General features: G+C 38.0%; 1 protein-coding gene across 4 annotated transcripts in view; it reads right to left on the bottom strand.

Moving 5' to 3' along the window:
* SUGCT (succinyl-CoA:glutarate-CoA transferase) overlaps positions 1–21,500 on the bottom strand; it is a 966,251-nt gene that overhangs the window by 436,271 nt on the left and 508,480 nt on the right. For all 4 annotated transcript variants that reach the window (XM_053609716.1, XM_053609717.1, XM_053609720.1 and 1 more), the window contains exon 12: positions 3,968–4,070. In XM_053609716.1, coding sequence (XP_053465691.1) covers positions 3,968–4,070 — 103 coding nt within the window. The remainder of the gene's footprint in view (positions 1–3,967; positions 4,071–21,500) is intronic.

Here is a 21,500-nt window from a genome sequence, read left to right on the forward strand (position 1 = left end):
AACTAGCAAGTGCATTTTTGTCAAACTACAGATGAAATATAAATGGTCCACTTAATAAGAAGGCATACCAAGTTCTCTCCCATTCCTTAAGAGTCCGAGGGAAGGGGATTGGTGGGATTACACCAGCGGTGCATCTTACAAGGGTATATGTGAAACTTGGTAAACGGTCTGTGAAGCTAGTGAATGATGCCCCATGATTATATCAATGTACACAGCTATGATTTAATAAAAATAAATAATAATAATAATAATAAATTACACTCTTCCTGCATTAAAAAAAAAAAAAGAGTTCCAATCCTGTTTTTGGTTTTTTTGTTTGGTGGGGTTGTTGGGGTTGTTGTTTTGTTGTTGTTGTTTGTCAAAGTCTCCCTTCCTGCACCATGTTCCAGGCTTGTACCTCACCCAAAGCAATTTTCAGTTGAACTAGCAGCTGTTCTGACATATCGCACATGGAGAGAGGGCCACAGGCGCCAGTGCTGCATTCCCACATCTGAACAGAAGTGGCCAGTTCCATGTACCCAGGGCCAAGAAACTCTACAGCTCATCAGAGGGAAAACAAGGGAGGATACTATCAATGGAAATCATACTTAGAAAAAAATTTTAAGGAAAATTAAAAATAAAAGGATTTTCAGTAATCAGAAATGAGGAAAGGTTGATGATTTCTTGTTACAGAGTTTGCAGATACCTTTTCATAAAAGGACAATATAGAGTATGATTTTAAGTTAATGTTCCCCATCCCCACATCACTGGATTTGCCTCTATCCACTAAACAAACTCGAGTCAAAGAAAATGATTTTAACAAGAATATAACCATGAAAGACTGAGCTACTTACTATGCATTGTTTACCATCTAAACATTATTTTAATATTTTCAACAATATAGAGATAAGATCCTACTTCACAATTTTACAGTTAAGGAAACTGAAGTCTAGAAGCTTATAAAACTGCCCACCAACTTGACTCTATGGTTTTCACTATTATGTTACCATTAGTCCCTAGATATCACCAAGGGCTTTCTAATCAGCCCCACTCAGGACTACACAAGAGCCACTTGCACATTTGAAAAGCCTATACTTTCCAAAGTTAGCCAACTCATTCTTTGCTGATTCATGCATCAACAAATATTTATTATGTATGCAGTTTTTAAGTCAACTTTGAATTTATTTTTTAGAAAGGCAAGGAACACTAAATTTACACTAACTCCCTGGCACCAGGTACATACTAAGTATAATAAAGTCTTGTGGAATAAATGAATAGACTTTCTAAGTAATCATTTTTAGATGTCATCCTAAGGCATTTTTTAAAATAATCTATTTCACACATTTTTTAACTCTCCTATTATTTTATTATACCACATTCTACAATTCTATATTCCTTTCAAAATTCAAAATTTTATGAAATTCTTTCTAAAAGGAACAAACACTATCAGCAATAGAGGAAGAAGGTACCTTTGCCTCTTACATGGAAAAGTCCTACTTAACAATTTCCATAGTCATCTTTGCTTACTTTAAAAATGCAATGCTAGGCTTGGCACCTGTAGCTCAGCGCTAGGGCACCAGCCACATACACCAGGGCTAGTGGGTTTGATCCCAACCTGGGCCTGCCAAACAACAATAACAACTAACAACAACAACAAAAAAAAAATATTTGGGCTTTGTGGTAGGTGCCTGTAGTCCCAGCTACTTGGGAGGGTGAGGCAAGAGAATAGCTTAAGCCCAAGAGTTTGAGGTTGCTGGGAGCTGTGACGCCAGGGCACTATACTGATGGTGACATAGTGAGACTCTATCTCAAAAAAAAAGAAAAGCAATGCTAGTACATTACTCTCTAGTCTTTCTAACAATCCAGTTAAATTATGTACATATATTTTATTTAGTGTGTAAACTCCAAAAAAGAATGAAATTACTTATGAACAAGAACAACTTTACTCTTGCTACTAGGGTATAATTATCAATAACTATCAGTGTATGATTAAATATTTTTGATGTTAGAACTATAGAATCTCCTTTTGGTGGTAAACAGGGAAGTTTGTAGAGACTTTGTAGTAATATGAAGAATTATTATCCTGTGTTAGCTAACATCAACGCTTCCCATTTTGGAAAGTGGTCTAATGACTTAAAATATGCCATCCAGGGGTCGTCAAACTGCGGCCCGCGGGCCACATGAGGCGGTGTGATGTATTTGTTCTCGTTTTTTTTTTTTTTTTACTTCAAAATAAGATATGTGCAGTGTGCATAGGAATTTGTTCATAGTTTTTGTTTTTTTTTTTAAACTATAGTCCAGCCCTCCAACAATCTGAGGGACAGTGAATTGGCCCCCTGTTTAAAAAGTTTGAGGGAGCCTGCTGGCATAGACCAATAATAAAAACTTATTTACAGTTTCATGAGAGTTGAGATGAAAAGATTAAAGTAGTTAAACTGAGCTGCAAGAGAAAATTGAATATGAACAACCTAATTATCCTATAGTCCTTCTGAATCAGACCATAAAATGAACAATTTTAAGGTAGGGAATGGGACTTTGAACCTTTGTTTATCAAAGCCTAAAACATAGGTAATATGTTACAATGTACCAATGTAGGTTTAAAAATAATTATTTGCTTTGGTACTTTTAGTCTTAATAAAACACAGTTGGAGCGACAGAAATGCTAATGGAATAACTCTTAGGTAAGATCTCCAGAGAATTGTACCCTCAGATTAAGGTAAACGTAATGTCCTACACACCTCAATACACAACAGCTTAAAATGGTGGCTCAGCCTCATGCAATTATGAAATGAGAAAACGAGACCTTTGGGCTACATTCAGGATGTATATACTGCTACCTCATCATAAGGATTCACCAAGAATTAGTCACTGAGGTTGCTTGATCCCTGTCAAAAGAATTCACACCAGTGGGTCCTCTTATCTCAAATACTTACTGATCATAGTTTTATTATGAATAAAGTCTTGCCATACTCATAATCTTGGCAGAAAATAGTACAAATCAGAATCACTGAATTTATTTACTCTTTCTTCTGCAGTAAATATTGTAACTCTTGAATTAAATACATTTCAATTTTCTTTTAAACAGATATTCATGTAAGCTAAAGATACCAAAGTTAAAGAGACAGATCAGTTTTCCAACAAAGTTCTCCTCCCTCAAAAGTTGTATTCCATTTTCAATAACTCATTTGAAAGAAAACTTGCTATTATATAAATATAAAGAAACAAAAGGGGGAAAACCCCACCCCATAATTTTAAAGTGTTAGAACTCATAAGATATGTGAAAAAATTCAAAGAAAAATGGACTTCCTCTACCTTTTGGGATTAATATGTGAATATGAGACGTGATAAATTTCTTATACTGAAGTAAGAAAATAAAAACTTACTATTTTGACATTATCTAAAAATAATCATTTGAACAGCATTATAAAATAATTATTTCTCATGTGACCTCCCCCCGACCTTCCTGGGTCCCATGAAGGAGCCTATTAAGTAATGTACAACACAAATCACTATTCAAGTATAATTATGCCTCACAAATAACACACATTAATCAAAGCATATAAAATAATTTCTATGCAGACTTAAATATGACTTGCTTTATACGTTTTAAGGTACACATATCATCAGAAGTGAGCTGTAACTATGAAAGTTCTCACATTCATTTCTACAAAGAATAATTTCTGAGTACCTAACCCCAACTTGTCAATTGTCTGTATTTCTCTTTTTCAGGAGTAATAAATACCCTGACTTCAGAAACTTCACATAGTAGCTGATAAAGGAAAATAATATTTTAAAGATGACAGACAGAAAGTATGATCATAGATAGTTGTAAATTATAGTTCTTTTCACTTCAGACCCACAATTTTAATGTAATAGTGAAAAATCATGTTATGTAACTTAAGATCAATGACTAATGTACTTTTATATAAATCAATTTAGATAGAAAAGAGAGACAAATTCTTGGGCTGCTAAACTTCAAAAAACAAACCTGGGGTTCTGCAAATACATTCTTCATGTTGTTGATTGGGCCATATGGGACCCCACTGCCTTCAAAAAGATATAACCACTTGCTGGTCGTTTCTTCTTCAAACCTAGGAACAGACAAAAGAGGATGCATTTTTACACTCTAAAGAATATAATACAACCTCTTTTTCACATGGTCTCTTTCCTAACAACCAAACAACAATAATAATATATTTCTTATTCTTTCTTTATTCCTTGTTTTTAGAGAAGACTGTATATATGAAATGACTGGCGTGACCTTACAGTGGTGAAAGTAGCCACCCATGTCCCAGTGTTTTAAAATCCTCTATTGGGGATGTAATTACTCCTATTTCTAACCCTATGTACTCTTTGACAGAGTACCTTGGAATAGAGAGGTTGTGTAGAAATGGTATTAATTGAGCTCCAAATGAACCATTACAAATATAACAATATCATTGCAATTTGAGCATGAAGTCATTGTGCAAAATGTCTTTTAGATCTCCCATATAGAATATCAGGTTAGGGTAGATACTTGTAAACTAACTTGTTCTTCAAAACAAAAAATAAACTAATGTAGGTGTTTTAAAAGAAAAGCTATGTAAAAGTATGTAATAATTAATAGTCACAACCATTGGTTTAAAAAGAACCTTAGATGCTGTTTATTTGCTCTGCAATTTACTAACTAGAACAACTCTAGGCATGCAAAGGCTGATATTTCAGGTTAGCCCATAAATCAAATTCATCCAAGTCCTTTAAATCTGTTTTTTCCTACTATAATTTAAAATTAGACTTCAAAGTAATACAACCTTTTGGAAGGAAGTATGGAGAACTCTAAAGAACTCAAACTGGACCTCCCATTTGATCCTACAATCTCATTACTGGGTATCTCCCCAGAAGAAAAAGAAATTCTTTTATCATAAGGACATTTGCACTAGACTGCTGATTGCAGCTCAATTTATAATTGCCAGACTGTGGAAACAACCTAAATGCCCACAAATCCAGGAATGATTAACAAGCTGTGGTATATGTATACTATGGAATACTATTCAGCCACTAAAAAAGATGGATATTTTATATCTTTTGTATAAACCTGGATGGAGCTGAAACACATTCTTCTTAGTAAAGCATCACAAGAATGGAGAAGCAAGAATCTACTGTACTCAATTCTGACATGAGGAGAATTGATGGCCTAGTACATGGTTGGGGGGTAAGGGAATGGGGGAGCAGAGAGAGGGAAGGTGGGAAGGGGGTGGAGGGTCACCCTCTTGGGTGACATACCTCTTGGAGGCAGGACATAATTATAAGTGGGACTTTACCTAACAAATGCAATCAGCATAACCTGGTTATCTGTACCCTCAATGAATCCTCAACAATAAAGAAGAGAGAAAGAGAGAGAGAGAGAAAATAATAAAAAGTATCTTAAAAAATAAATAAATAAATGAAACCAGACTTCACAGATAGAAAAGCATTTTTTATTTCCTTTATTTTTTTCTATTAGGTTTTAAGGAAAGGGCAATTAATTCATTAATGAAATTTACTGTTTTATAATTCTTCTCTGTTAAAATACCAAACACGGAAACAAAATCTTGGATCCTTAGGGACAACTCAACACAATCATAGTCTTCAATATGAAGGATTTCAAAATTGTCAGTTGTTAAAATAGTGAATTATTTTTAGTTAATTAATAATGTAGGTGATCAAGGGGACTTTTAAAAAACATTATTCTTGGCAGTTAAAATGTTTTACTAATATAGAAAAACTAGTGGAATTACAGTAGAAATACTGAATATTCCTGGACATCTATTCATTTCTCTTATATATAGGTAGAATTAGCTGGAAATCTTCAGACCTCATAAAAAATTATATTAGAGAAATGTACTTCTTTCACCATTTCAAAACAATAGTTGGGAGTACATGTCTCTAATCATCTAATAGAAAAAAAGAAAATGAAAAAATAGAATGAATGTATCCTCTATTAAGATAGATACTATCTGAACAATGATGTTCAATCACATAAAAATTTACATAATGATATAATAAATATTTTAATGAAGATAGCATTACATTTCACTGGGAATCTAATTAATACTATTTACACATTCATTGCTGAGTGCCCACTATACACAAAGCATTGATACTTATCTTTAAATATAATGTCTTCCATTTTCTCTCCAATATGATGGATAAAAAATTTTATTATTATTCATTTTAATTTCAGCTCAGAATGTTAACTATCCCTATTTAGTACAGAATAAAATACTTCACTTCTAAATATTGAAAAAAATTCTTCAAAAAAAAAGAAAAGAAAAAAATTCTTTCATGGGAATACCATAGGCAAGGGTAAACATCCTGCTTCTAATCTATTCTTCACATTCGTATTTTCTTTTCAATCAACACTAAAGTTATCTCCTGGCCAAGACTTCCTAAAAGATATAAATATATATCATCAGAATGATAATATGTCGAGAGAATAAAAGATACTTTGAACCTGCAGTCTTTTCAATCAGGTTGTCAATTATTTAAGTTTTCATAAATGGAGTGTTATAATAGTGAGTCTGATATATTTTCAAGACAAGTGTATTTATCACCATCAGACTTAACCCTGGCCAGAAAGATCTGCACAGAAAATGCATGTCAGTATCCAGACAAAGCCATGGCTGCAGGTTAGCCAACAGAAAACTCAGGGGAATAATTGAAGTTTTAGTATTTATATAAGCTTTTCACCACTGGACATAAGACAGGGATTTATTTCATGTTATAGAAACCAACAGATGCACTTTAGAAATGAGAACAGCGGAAGAGGCAGCCTCTGAAGCTGCAGTTGTGACCACTGCTGTGTCTTTGCGCGGGTGTGGGTGTGGAAGGTTCCTAAATGCCATAAACTCAATCAGTCAGAGACAGAACATCACTGCATTCCACTGTTCCCAGCGGACATATCCATTATATTCTTCTCAAAATCTACCTCTTAATCTACATCGGATGTGGAATCCTCTCCTTTATCTATGCAAAAAAGCTGTAAGCACATGTTTTTATTACCTACTAAAAGTCTTCTATAAAATGGAAAGAGCTGATCTAAATCACTCAGGGCAATAGATTCCTGATGAGGAGACCAAAAGGATATCCCTGGATCCAGCTTAACAAGCCTTGGAGGTAGGGCCTCTGCTGTGAAGTTTTTGGAGACACACAAACAATTCAGACCTAATTGGCAACTCACCAAATAAGTCCATCTATTTAGTTCTAGATTTTTGTGACTTTACTTGATGCAGGGAGTAATACTAATGAGATAGCATCATTTAGGTAGATGAAACACTGCTCCATAAAGACAGACTTGATGTTTGACTCAACATCAAAATTTAACTTAGGAAACAAATAAAAAGTTCTTCACTTTAGAAAATGGATTAAAGTATTAAATGAGCCAAATCAAAGACCAAAGAGAAACTAAGAGATCTGAGCTAGGAAGGTGGGAGTCAAAAATAATTGTAACAATAGTGAAAATTAAATCCTTGTTATTAAATTGTTTAGTCTATATTTTGTCAATTTTATGCTCACAACCCACACTATACATTAAGTATTATCTTCACTTGACCAACAAGAAACTCAGGTTTAGAGAAATTAACTTACTGAAATTCATATAGCTTTTAAAGTCAGAAGTCACATTTGAAGCTGAGACTGTTTAGCTTCAAAACCACTTTCTAATACATAACGACGGTAGAAGAATCCATAGTTTCACATATTGTATGCATTATATATGCTCACAGCTAAAAAAAAAAAGAAAAAGAAAAACAAAGAAAATGCAGAGGTGAAACCGTTCATTTTTTGTACTACTATACTACTTCACTTCCACTTTACAAACCTCAATATATGTTTCCTTACTCATTCATTCTTGATGCTTTTAGCAAGAGTTTGTTTTGTTATCAACCATGGAGATTACAATAAAAAAGACAGTCTCCGTGCTCAGAGATCACATAGTCTAATGGAGAACATGGCTATGAAAATAGATGAATTGCAATGCAGGATGTTGAGACAAATATGAAGGAAAACTCACAGCTAAAGCATCAAAGATGGAGATTTGCACTGGGCCTAGGGAAGCAGGAAAGGGCTCAAAAATGAGGTGACATTTCAGCCAGGTGTTGAAAGACGTTAGAATTTTCCATGAAACATTGAGAGGAAGGCTCTTCCAGGCAGAGAGAACAATGTGTACAAAGATCCAACCTGGAAATAATCTGAAATCTCCTATTCCTCGATGGGCAGAGGTAAAATGGGAGAAGGAGGTTGGAACCAGAGTGTACAGTGTCTTATCTGCTATGCTAAGGATATTGGATTTCCACTGACAACAAAGGACCCAAAAAACACTTTAATTGGACAACTGATAATACTCAGCACTAATAAAAAGATGATACTACAGGTAAAGAAACTTGATGGGAGGCAAGATACTCTTCCTCTGGAGCTTCTCAAATCTAACCCTTTTTGAATAGCTTCCATGTAATAATAATAAACAAGTTCTGGTTGGCTCCTGGAGTCCCCTACTGCTTCACTGTGCCCCCACAATGAAGTTTTTGGTCGTACCGGACCTCTGTAAGAGCTGCGCCACCCAGACCTCCTAAAGAGCTGCCTCGTGACCGTGATGGGCTCCCACCGGGACTTCCATAAAAGCTGCATTGCCTGGTCCTCCGTAAGAGCTGAGCTGCGACCAGGACCAGTGCCCGCCTGGACATATGTAAGAGCTGTGCTGCCCAGACCTCTGTAAGAGCTGCACCGCGACCACCACCAGTGCCCGCCCACACCTCCAAAAGAGCTGTGCTGCCAAGACTTCTGTAAGAAATGTGCTATGACTGCAGAACCTGTGACCATGCCTGCTGGGCCTCAGCACACCCTGACCAGGAACTGTGGGAGCCACATAACCCTACATCCTCCCTTCTGTACCCTCCCTTCCTCCACACCGGCCACTTATCTGTCCAGAGACTCTGGTAGCTGCGTGCCCTCTAGAGCATTCCCTGCCTCTGGGCGGAGCCCTTCTCCTGGCCAAATACTGCTAGAGCCTTGGGCACTCTGTACCAAAGCCACTGGGTGTGAGGCACTCCCAGAACTGTGTGCGCCCCACGCCATGTAGCTGGATCTTGGTGTGTCACACTCTGGAGCTGCTTCAACAACCAGAAATCCTAGCTGGGGCAGCCCAAGAAGAGTTACACAGGGTCATCCCCTACAAAGATCCAGCAACAATAGAGTGATCCCGTCTTCTCCAACTCTGAGGAGGGCCAGAAGCAACGGTGAAAAACAATCATGAGGCGAAATCAACAGAAAAACTCTGGCAATGTGAATAATCAGAGTAGACAAACTTCCCAAGGATCAATGGCAAAGATCCCATGCACGAACAAATAGCTGAGATGTCAGAAATCAAATTCAGAATCTGGATAGCAAATAAGATCAAATTAGAATTCCAAGCAGTAACCCAAAAGATGTCTTAAGAATACAACGAATTCAAAGACCAAATGACCAAAGATTTTGACACATTGAGACAAGAAGTTGCAGCCCTCAAAGATCCAGGAAAAACAGTAGAATCCCTCAGTAACAGAATGGAGCAAGCAGAAGAAAGGATTTCTGACATTGAAGACAAAGCTTCTGAACGTTCCCAAACTCTCAAAGAGGAACAGAAATGGAGGGCAAAAACAGATCACTCTCTCAGAGAGCTCTGAGATAATTCAAAGAAAACCAATATTTGTCTTACAGGGATCCCCAAAAGTGACGAAGTGGCTTCACAAGGCACAGAGTCTCTTCTCCATGAGATTATGAAAGAAAACTTTCCAGACATGCCAAGAGATTCTGAAATTCAGATAGCAGACAGTTTCAGAACTCCAGCATGACTTAACCCAAACAAAACATTCCCCAGACACATCATAATCAATTTCACTAAAGTTAATATGAAATAGAAAATTCTGAAAGCAGCCAGACGAAAGAACACCATCACGTACAAAGGGAAGAATATTATAATAACTGCAGAGCTCTCTGCTGAAACCTTTCAAGCTAAACCTTTTAATCTCCTAAAAGAAAATAATTTTCAACCGAGTATCCTGCACCCAGCTAAACTGAGTTTCATTTATGATGGAGAAATTAAATACTTTAATGACATTCACATGTTGAAGAAATTTGCCATAACTAAACCAGCTCTCCAGGATATTCTCAGACCTATATTTCATAAAGACCAGCGTAACCCTCCACCACAAAAGTAAACCCACCCAGAAAATTTTGATCAAATTCCAACTTCCACAGTCACAAAAGGATTAAAAATGTCCACCAGAGTCTCAAAACGCTTATCAATATTCTCAATTAATATGAATGGTTTAAATTGTTCTCTAAAGAGGCACAGGTTGTCTGACTGGATACAAAAACTCAAGCCAGATATCTGCTGCATACAAAAATGTTGTATTACATTAAAAGACGAATATAGACTCAAGGTGAAGGGATGGTCATCTATACTCCAGGCAAATGGAAAGCAGAAAAAAGCAGCCATCGCAATCTTATTCGCAGACGCAAGAGTCTTTAAACCAACCAAAATAAGGAAGGATAAGAATGGACACTTCATATTTGTTAAAGGTAATAATATGATGAGATTTCAATTATTAATATTTATGCACCCAACCAGAATGCACCTCAGTTTATAAGAGAAACTCTTAACAGACATGAGCAACTTGATTTCTTCCAGTTCCATAGTAGTTGGAGATTTTAACACCGCTTTAGCAGTACTGGATAGATCCTCCAAAAAGTAGCTAAGCAAAGAAATTTTAGATTGAAACTTAACCATTCGACATCTGGACTTAACAGACATCTACAGAACATTTCATACCAAAAAACTGAATATACATTCTTCACATCAGCCCACGAAATATACCCCAAAATTGACCACATCCTAAGCCACAAATCTAACCTCAGCAAATTTTAAAAAATAGAAATTATTCCTTGCATCTTCTCAGACAACCATGGAATAAAAGTTGCACTCAATAACAACAGGAATCTGCATACCCATACAAAACCATGGAAGCTAAACAACCTTCTGCTGAAGGATAGATGGGTTATAGATGAGATTAAGAAGGAAATCACCAAATTTTTAGAACAAAACAACAATGAAGACATGAGTTATGAGAACCTCAGGGATACTGCAAAGGCAGTCCTAAGAGTGAAATTTATAGCACTGCAAGCCTTCCTCAAGAGAACAGAAAGAGAGGAAGCTAATAATTTAATGGAACATCTCAAGCAACTGGAGAAGGAAGAATATTCCAACCCCAAACCTACCAGAAGAAAAGAAATAACCAAAATCAGAGCAGAATTAAATGAAATTGAAAACAAAAGAATTATACAACAGATCAATAAATCCAAAAGTTGGTTTTTTGTAAAGATCAATAAAATAGATAAACCTTGGCCAACCTAACCAAGAAAAAAAGAATAAATCCCTAATTTCATCAATCAGAAATGGTAAGGATGAAATAACAGGCCCCTCAGAAAGTAAAAAAAAAAAAAATCTTTAATGAATACTACAAGAAAATCTACTCTCAGAAATATGAAAATCTGAAAGAAATCGACCAATACTTGGAAGTAGGCCACCTACCAAGATTTAGCCAGAACGAAGTGGAAATGTTGAACAGGCCTATATCAAGTTCTGAAATAGCATCAAGTATACAAAATCTCCCTAGGAAAAAAAGCCCAAGACCAGATGGCTTTACGACAGAATTCTACCAAACCTTTAAAGAACTAGTACCTATATTACTAAACCTCTTCCAAAATATGGAAAAAGAAGGAATATTACCCAACACATTCTATGAAGCAAACATCACCTTGATCCCCAAACCAAGGAAAGACCCAACAAGAAAAGAAAATTATAGACCAATATCACTAATGAATATTGATGGTAAAATACTCAATAAGATCCTAACAAACAGAATCCAACAACACATCAAAAAAATTATACAACATGACCAAGTGGGATTTATCCAAGGGTCTCAAGGCTCGTCCAATATATGTAAATCTATAAATGTAATTCAGCACATAAACAAACTCAAAAATAAAGACCATATGATTCTCTCAATTGCCGCAGAAAAAGCTTTTTATAATATCCAGCATCCCTTTGTGATCAGAACACTTAAGAAAATTGGTATAAGTAACCTGGTGGATTTGAGCTGCACCAAGAGAAAAGGATGAAGCATGCACATCAACCCCGCTGAGATGAGCTGCACCACAAGGATACAAACAAAAGGTACAAAATCCATCACCAACAGACGGGAGTCCCCTCCCCCCATGAGAATGGCTCAGAGTGTTCCACAAACAAACGGGCAGAGTTCAAAAGTCCTCCAACTACACTCCACGGGAGAGATCTTGTAAAAACTGGACCTGCCTCCTCTACTAGGGTGCCATGGCATTCTCCTGCCAGGCATAAAACTGTATAAAAAACTGTATATATTCTCTACCTGCAAATCTGAGCTCCCAGCACTCCCCTCCACACTCACTCTGAGGTCTGGAGGCCTGTCCCACAGGAGTTCAGATTCTTGGTTGATTTCTCGAGGGGTGTGAACAGTGCCTGAACTGCAGCTGGTCAGTGCTGACTCTGGGGCATGGGAGCGAGGAGAGGATGGTCAGCTGAGAGGGAACCGCACTAGAGCGGCAGTTCCTGAGGTATGTAGTGGCAGCCGTCTTTTAGCAGCAATATGGCCAGGCATAAAACTGTGTAAAACTGTATATATTCTCTACCGGCAAATCCGAGCTCCCAGCACACCCCTCCACTCACACTCTGAGGTCTGGAGGCCTGTCCCCAGGAGTTCAGATTCTTGTGTAATTTCTCGAGGGGTGTGGACAGTGCCTAAACTGCAGCTGGTCAGTGCTGATTCTGGGGCAAAGGAGCAAGGAGAGGACAGTCGGTTGAGAGGGAACTGCACCAGAGCAACAGTTCCCTGAGGCTTGGAGCAGCAACCGTCTTTTAGCAGCAATATGGCTAGGCACAAAACTGTGTAAAACTGTATATATACTCTACCTGCAACTCTGAGCTCCCAGAACTCCCCTCCACTCTCACTCTGAGGTCTGGAAGCCTGTCCCCTGGAGTCCAGATTCTTGGGTGTTTTTTCGAGGGGTGTGGACAGTGCCTAAACTGCAGCTGGTCAGTGCTGACTCTGGGGCACGGGAGCGAGGAGAGGACGGTCAGCTGAGAGAGAACCACACCAGAGCAGCAGTTCCCTAAGTCTCGGAGACGTCTTTTAGCAGCAATACGGCTCACTCACGGATATTCTGAACCCACACTCCCTGTCTCCCTGGGCAACCAGAGGAGGCTGGCAACAACCCAGAGGACCGCTTTACTGAGCCTAAGATGCACCCAGCCCTCAGGGGATCGTCAGCCTATAGACAAAGGAAGGCAGCAGGATAGAACTGAAAAGTACCCTAATACAAACCTGCAGGAGCAAAGAAATGGCTTTGGAACACAAAACAACTTCTCTTTGGCAGGGGAATTTAGCAGTTCTGTTCGGTACTGTCAGTAACATCAATCAGGGGCGGGGCTAGAACTGACTGAACACCCCCGAACCTTCACCAAGTGCCCAGGGTTGTCAGGCCTCACCTCCTCCTGCTAGATAGAGGCAGAGCGCAGAGGCCTGGCAGATTTCCATGTGATTCAGGCAGGTGCAAACCCCTGGAGTATCTGTTCACTACAGGCAACTGGGTCAGAAAACTGCAGGGCTATCAGAGACTGGGTGTGACAGAGGTGCAAGGTGGGGAAGGAGGCATCAACCTTCCCAGAGTGATCTATTTGCTGGGTGGCTCCTCATGATTCCACGAAGCACAGGAGTAAGCCATATCAGAGTAGTCACCAGACCGCTGTGATCCAGTTACCAGAGACCTCTTAAACTCTCCCACCCAACACAGGTGCTGACTGAGACAATTGATTTGGACCTTTTGAACTGAGCCAATTGCCTGAGGACTATTCAGGTGGTTCCCTGGGTGTGTGGTTGTAGGTTTGATTTACCTTTTCCAATTGTTCCCTGTGGTGGGCAGGGTGACTGAATTGCTGGTATTTCTCCACAGCTGAGGCATCAACCCAGAGTAACTGCTTCACTAGGGTGGAAAAGAAGCCAGCTGAAAACAAAACAGGAACCACTCAGCGCCACCACACCAACCAGGGCACCAGTTTCTCAGACCACAGCACTGTATGGTTCCTTGACAAAGCTACAGGGGAAAAATCAAAGGGAGTAAAATAATCATGGGATAGAATCAGCGGAAAAACTCTGGTAACATGAATAACCAGAATAGATCAACCCCCCCCAAGGAAAGTTATGGCAGATGTAATTGAAGATCCCATTCATAAACAACTAGCTGAGATGTAAAAATCGAATTCAGAATTTGGATTACAAACAAGATTAATAAAGTGGAGGAAAATGTGGATTTAGAAAATCGAGCAGCAATTGAAAAGTCGGAATTAGGAATTCAAGGAGAAATTCAAAAGTTGTCTCAAGAATTTAATGAATTTAAAGACAAAACCACCAAAGACTTAGACACACTGAAACAAGAATTTGAAGCCCTCAAAGATATTAAAAATCCAATAGAATCCCTCAGTAACAGAGTGGAACAAGGAGAAGAAAGGATTTCTGACACTGAAGACAAAGCCTTTGAACGCTCCCAAACTCTCAAAGAGGAAGAGAAATTGAGAGCAAAACGGATCATTCTCTCAGAGAGCTCTGTGATAATTCAAAGAAGGCTAATATCTGACTCATTGGAATTCCTGAAACTGATGAAGTGGCCTTGCTAAGCACTGAGGCCCTTCTCCATGAAATTATGAAAGAGAATTTTCCAGACATGCCTAGAGATTCTGAAATTCAAACAGTAGACAGCTTCAAAAACCCAGCATGACTCAACCCCACTAGGACATCCCCAGGCATATCATAATTAACTTCACTAAAGTAAATATGAAGGAGAAAATTCTGAAAGCAGCCATATGGAAGAAAGCCATTACTTACAAAGGGAAGAATATTAGATTGACTGCAGATCTCTCTGCTGAAACTTTTCAAGCCAGAAGAGGGTGGGCATCGACTTTCAATCTCCTAAAGAAAAATAACTTTCAACCCCAGATCCTGTATCCAGCTAAACTGAGTTTCATTTATAATGGAGAAATTAAATACTTAATGACATTCATGTGTTGAAGAAATTTGCCATAACCAAACCAGCTCTTCAGGATATTCTCAGACCTATCTTCCATAATGACCAGCCCAATCCTCTACCACAAAAGTCAACTCACTCAGATATGTTTGATCAAACTCCAACTTCCACACTGGTTAAAGGATTAAAAATGTCCACTAGACTTCTGAAAGACTTGATACCCAAAATTTTACCAGACTTATCAATATTCTCCATTAATGTGAATGGCTTAAACCATCCTCTAAAGAGGCATAGATTAGCAAATTGGATACAAAAACTCAGTCCACATATTTTGTGCACACAAGAGTCACATCTTACCTTAAAAGAAAAATATAGACTCAGGGTGAAAGGATGGTCATCCACATTTCAGGCAAATGGTAATCAGAAAAAAGCAGGTGTTGCAATTTTATTTGTAGATATAATAGGCTTTAAACCAACAAAAGTAAGGAAGGATAAGAATGGTCAATTCATATTTGTTAAGGGTAATACTCAATATGATGAGATTTCAATTATTAACATCTAAGCACCCAACCAGAATGCACCTCAATTTATAAGAGAAACTCTAACAGACATGAGCAACTTGATTTCCTCCAGCTCCATAATAGTCAGAGATTTCAACACTACTCTGGCAGTGTTGGATCAATCCTCCAAAAAGAAGCTCAGCAAAGAAATTTTAGATTTAAAACTAACCATCCAAAATTTGGATTTAGCAGACATCTACAGAACATTTCATCCCAACAAAACTGAATACACATACTTCTCATCAGCCCACGGAACTTACTCCAAAATCAATCACATCTTAGGTCACAAGTCTAACCTCAGAAAATTTAAAAAAATAGAAATTATTCCCTCCATCTTCTCGGACTACCATGGAATAAAACTTGAGCTGAGTAACAACAGGAATCTGCATACTCATACAAAAACATGGAAGTTAAATAACCTTGTGCTGAATGATAGCTGGGTCAGAGATGAGATTAAGAAGGAAATTGCCAAATTTTTGGAACAAAATGACAATGAAGACATGAATTATCAGAACCTCTGCGATACCTCAAAGGCAGTCCTAGGAGGGAAATTTATAGTACTGCAAGCCTTCCTCAAGAGAATGGAAAAAGAGGAAGTTAAAAACTTAATGGTACATCACAAGCAACTAGAAAAGGAAGAAAATTCCAACCCCAAACCCAGTAGAATAGAAGAAATAATCAAAATTAGAGCAGAATTAAATGAAATTGAAAACAAAAGAATTACACAACAGACCAATAAATCAAAAAGTTGGTTTTTTGAAAAAGTCAATAAAATAGATAAACCTTTGGCTAACCTAACGAGGAAAAATAGAGTAAAATATCTAATCTCATCAATCACAAACGACAAAGATGAAATAACAACAGACTCCTCAGAAATTAAAAAAATCCTTAATGAATATTAAAAGGATTTCCTTTATTTTCAGGAATATGAAAATCTGACGGAAATTCACCAATACTTGGAAGCACATCACCTTCCAAGGCTTAGCCAGAATCAAGTAGAAATGTTGAACAGGCACATATCAAGTTCTAAAATAGCGTGAACCATACAAAATCTCCCTAAAAAGAAAAGCCCGGGAACAGATGGCTTCACGTCAGAATTGTACCAAACCGTTAAAGAAGAATTAGTACCTATATAACTCAACCTGTTAAAAAATGTAGAAAAGAAGAAACACTACCCAACACATTCTATCAAGCAAACATCACCCTGCTCCTCAAACCAGGAAAAGACCCAACAAGAAAAGAAAATTATAGACCAACATCACTAATCAATATAGATCCAAAAATATTCAATAAGATCCTTATAAACAAAATTCAGCAAAACATCAAATTAAAAAACAAAGACCATATGATTGTCTCAATCAATGCAGAAAAAGCTTTTGATAACATCCAGCATCCCTTCATGATCAGAACACTTAAGAAAATTGGTATAGAAGGGACATTTCTTAAACTGATAGAGGGCATCTGCAACAAACCCACAGCCAATATTGTATTGAATGGACTTAAATTGAAATCCTTTCCACTCAGATCAGGAACAAGACAAGGCTGCCCATTGCCTCCATTGCTCTTTAAAATTGTAATGGAAGTTTTAGCCACTACAATTAGGGAAGAAAAGGCAATTAAGGATATCCATATAGGGTCAGAAGAGATCAAACTTTCACTCTTCGCAGATGATATGAATGTATATCTGAAAAACACTAGGGATTCTACTCAAAAACTCTTAGAAGTGATCAAGGAATACAGCAGCGTCTCAGGTTACGAAATCAACATTCATAAATCAGTAGCCTTTATATATACCAACAATAGTCAAGTTGAAAAATCAGTTAAGAAAGCCAAGAGCAAGATGGCAGCCGAGTAACAGCTTCCTTGCATCTGGGCACCGTGAGTCTGGGAAGATAGGACTCCAGGCACGTCTGGCTGGTGGGATCTGCCTATCATCACCCCTGTGAGGATACAGAGAGTCAGCGAGAGACTTCTGGACCCCAAGAGGAGGACTAAAACAGTGGAAAACCGGCAAGTGGTTGCGTGTGTTCAATCAGTCTAAACCCGCCCGCAACTGTAAGTTCAGTAGCACCAAGACTACAAACCGGAAAGGCCTTACCTGCGAACTGTTTTGGTGTCTTTGGACTTGGCACTCAGTGGAACTGCCCTAGGGAGAGCCTGAGCGGGAGTGCTGAGATCATTTGGCCATTGTCTAGGGCCCCAGTCTGAGCCGCTGAGCCAGACGGAGCTAATAGTGTTTGGCTGTGGACCATAGGGAGACATGGTGAGTGATCTGCCCTGGAAAGCTCCACCCTCAGGGTCACAGAAATAGAATTCAGTTGGGAGCTGGTAACCTAGCAACTCAGTACCCTAAGGGTGAGGTCTCAGCTGCCTTGCAGCCCTAACCCACAGGGCAGAGTGAGACCAGTTTTGGCACACTGGGTAAGTGGATAGCCCTTCTGCAGTGATTCCAGCGACAAGCACTTTCCTAGGAAAGCTTCTGGTCAGCGAGTGTCTTTTAAGTGGGCTAAAGTGAGATTTAAGGTGTCTACCTGCTGGGGTTTGAGAAATCAGCAGCCTTCACTTGTATCACAACTGTGATTAACATCTCATACCCCAGAAGACCACGTGTTGCCCAGACAATATTCAAAAACATATACATACTGCTTTGTTTTTGGTTATGTTTTTTTGTTTGTTTTCTTTTTTCTTATTTTTCGGTTTGGTTGATTTTTTGTTGTTTATTTTGATGTTGGTGATGTTGTTTTCTTTTTTTATTTCAACCTTATCTGTACAGATCTTTTTTCTTTCTCAATTTTTCTAGTTTAATTATAATCTACCATTGCTGCCTCTTTTAATAACTAGAACTTCATTTTGGCTACTGTTTCTACCGCTATTATTTGGTTTTTCACCCAATTTTATCCCGTAAAGTTTTGTTTGCTTGTTTTTGTTTGATTTATAGCATTTTTGTCTTTCCTCTCTTCTTGGTGGAGGTGGAGTACTGTGTCTGATCAGGTTAGCAAAGAGCTGTTGACCTCAAGGGAAGCACACAACTGGGCACCCCCAAAAGGTGGTTTTTTTTTAAGGTTGTGTCAAAGTACCCTAATATACAACTATATTGCACTGTCTTGCTCTTTCTTTGCCTCCCATCTTTTTGTCAATATTCCTTTTACCCATCCCCTCTCCTTTCTCTATTTTTTTTTCTTCTTCTCACTCGGTCCTCCTATCATTCATCCCTTTCTTGCTCTTTAACCTTCTCGCCCTTCTGGTCCTATACCAAAAGGACTCATCTAACCCTTAGTCCACAGGCACGAGAACTTAAAAAGCAAGAGGAAGTGAAAGGAAAATTAGGGCAAGAAAACAGATAAAAGAAATCACTCATGAGGAAGAATCAGCAGAAAACTCCAGGCAACATGAAGAACCAGTCCAGAACAACCCCGCCAAGGGACCATGAGGTAGCTACTGCACAGGATTTCACCTGTAAAGAAATGTTAGGAATGACAGAAAGGGAATTTAGAATACACATGTTGCAAACAATGAAAGAAATGATGGAAAAAATGAAGGAAACTGCTAATAAAGTGGAAAATAACCAAAAGGAAATCCAAAAACAGAATCAAATAAGAGATGAACGATATGAAGAATATAAAAAGGATATAGCAGAGCTGAAGGAACTGAAACAGTCAATTAGGGAACTTAAAGATGCAATGGAAAGTACAAGCAACATTTTAGACCATGCAGAAGAAAGAATTTCAGAAGTAGAAGACAAAGTTCTTGAGATAACTCAGATAGTAAAAGAAGCAGAAAAGAAGAGAGAGAAAGCAGAACGTTCACTGTCAGAATTATGGGACTTTCTGAAGCATTCCAACATACGAGTTATAGGAATCTCAGAAGGGGAAGAAGAATGCCCAAGAGGAATGGAAGCCATACTAGAGAATATTATAAAAGAAAATTTCCCAAATATCACCAAAGATTCTGACACACTGCTTTCAGAGGGATATTGGACCCCAGGTCGCCTCCACTCTAACCGAGCTTCTCAAAGACACATTGTGATGAACCTGTCCAAAGTCAAGACAAAAGAAAAGATTCTGCAGGCTGCCAGGAGTAAGCGCCAGTTGACCTACAGGGGCAAATCCATCAGAGTGACCGCAGACTTCTCTAATGAAACTTTCCAAGCAAGAAGACAAGGGTCATCTACCTTTACTCTATTTAAACAGAACAATTTCCAGCCCAGAATTCTGTACCCTGCTAAGCGAAGCTTAAAAATGGATGGACAAATCAAATCATTTACGGATATACAAACATTGAGAAAATTCACCACAACAAGACCAGCTCTACAGGAAACACTTCAACCTGTTCTGCACACTGACCACCACAATGGATCAGCAGTAAAGTAAGAACTCAGAAATTAAAGGACAGAACCTAACCTCCACACTGATGCAAAAGATAAAACTAAGCAATGGACTCTCACAAAATAACATGAATAGAATACTACCACACTTATCAATTATCTCACTAAATGTTAATGGCTTGAATTACCCACTGAAGAGACATAGATTGGTTGACTGGATTAAAAAACACAAGCCATCCATTTGCTGTCTGCAAGAAACACACCTGGCTTCAAAAGACAAATTAAAGCTCCGAGTCAAGGGTTAGAAGATAATTTTTCAGGCAAATGGCATTCAGAACAAAAGAGGAGTTGCAATCTTATTTTCAGATTTATGTGGATTTAAAGCAACTAAAGTCAAAAAAGACAAAGATGGCCACTTTATATTGGTCAAGGGAAAAATACAACAAGAAGATGTTTCCATTCTAAATATTTCTGCACCCAATTTAAATGCTCCCAGATTCTTGAAACAGACCTTACTCAGTCTGAGCAATATGATATCTGATAATAACATAATAACAGGGGAATTTAACACTCCTCTTACAGAGCTGGACAGAGCTTCTAAACAGAAATTCAACAAAACATATAAGAGATTTAAATGAGACCCTAGAACAACTGTCCTTGATAGACGCATATAGAACATTCCATCCCAAAGATAAAGAATATACATTCTTCTCATCACCCCATGGAACATTTTCCAAAATTGATCATATCATGGGACATAAAACAAATATCAACAGAATCAAAAGAATTGAAATATTACCTTGTATCTTCTCAGACCATAGGGCACTAAAGGTGTAACTCAACTCTCACAAAAAGGCTCGACCCCATACAAAGTCATAGAAATTAAACAATCTTCTGTTGAATGACAGATGGGTGCAGGAAGAAATATAACAGGAAATCATTAACTTCCTTGAGCATAACAACAATGAAGACACAAGCTACCAAAACCTGAGGGATACTGCAAAAGGAGTTTTGAGAGGAAAATTCATCGATTTAGATGCCTGCATTTGAAAAACAGAAAGAGAGCACATCAACAATCTCACAAGCCATCTTATGCAATTGGAAAAGGAAGAACAATCTAAGGCTAATCTCAGAAGAAGAAAAGAAATATCCAAAATCAAATCAGAGATGAATGAAATTGAAAACAAAAGAATCATTCAGAAATATAATGAAACAAGGAGCTGGATTTTTGGAAAAATAAATAAAATACATAAAACTTTGGCAAGACTAACAAGGAATAGAAAAGGAAAATCTCTAGTAACCTCAATCGGAAATGTTAAAGGGGAAATAACAACTGATCCCACAGAGATACAAGAGATCATCTCTGAATACTACCAGAAACTCTATGCCCAGAAATTTGACAATGTGAAGGAAATGGATAAGTAATTGGAATCACATCCTCTCCCTAAACTTAGCCAGGAAGAAATAGAGCTCCTGAACAGACCAATTTCAAGCACTGAGATCAAAGAAACAATAAAAAAGCTTCCAAC

The sequence above is a fragment of the Nycticebus coucang genome, chromosome 11 (assembly GCF_027406575.1).
Source record: "Nycticebus coucang isolate mNycCou1 chromosome 11, mNycCou1.pri, whole genome shotgun sequence".
Lineage (NCBI taxonomy): Eukaryota > Metazoa > Chordata > Mammalia > Primates > Lorisidae > Nycticebus > Nycticebus coucang.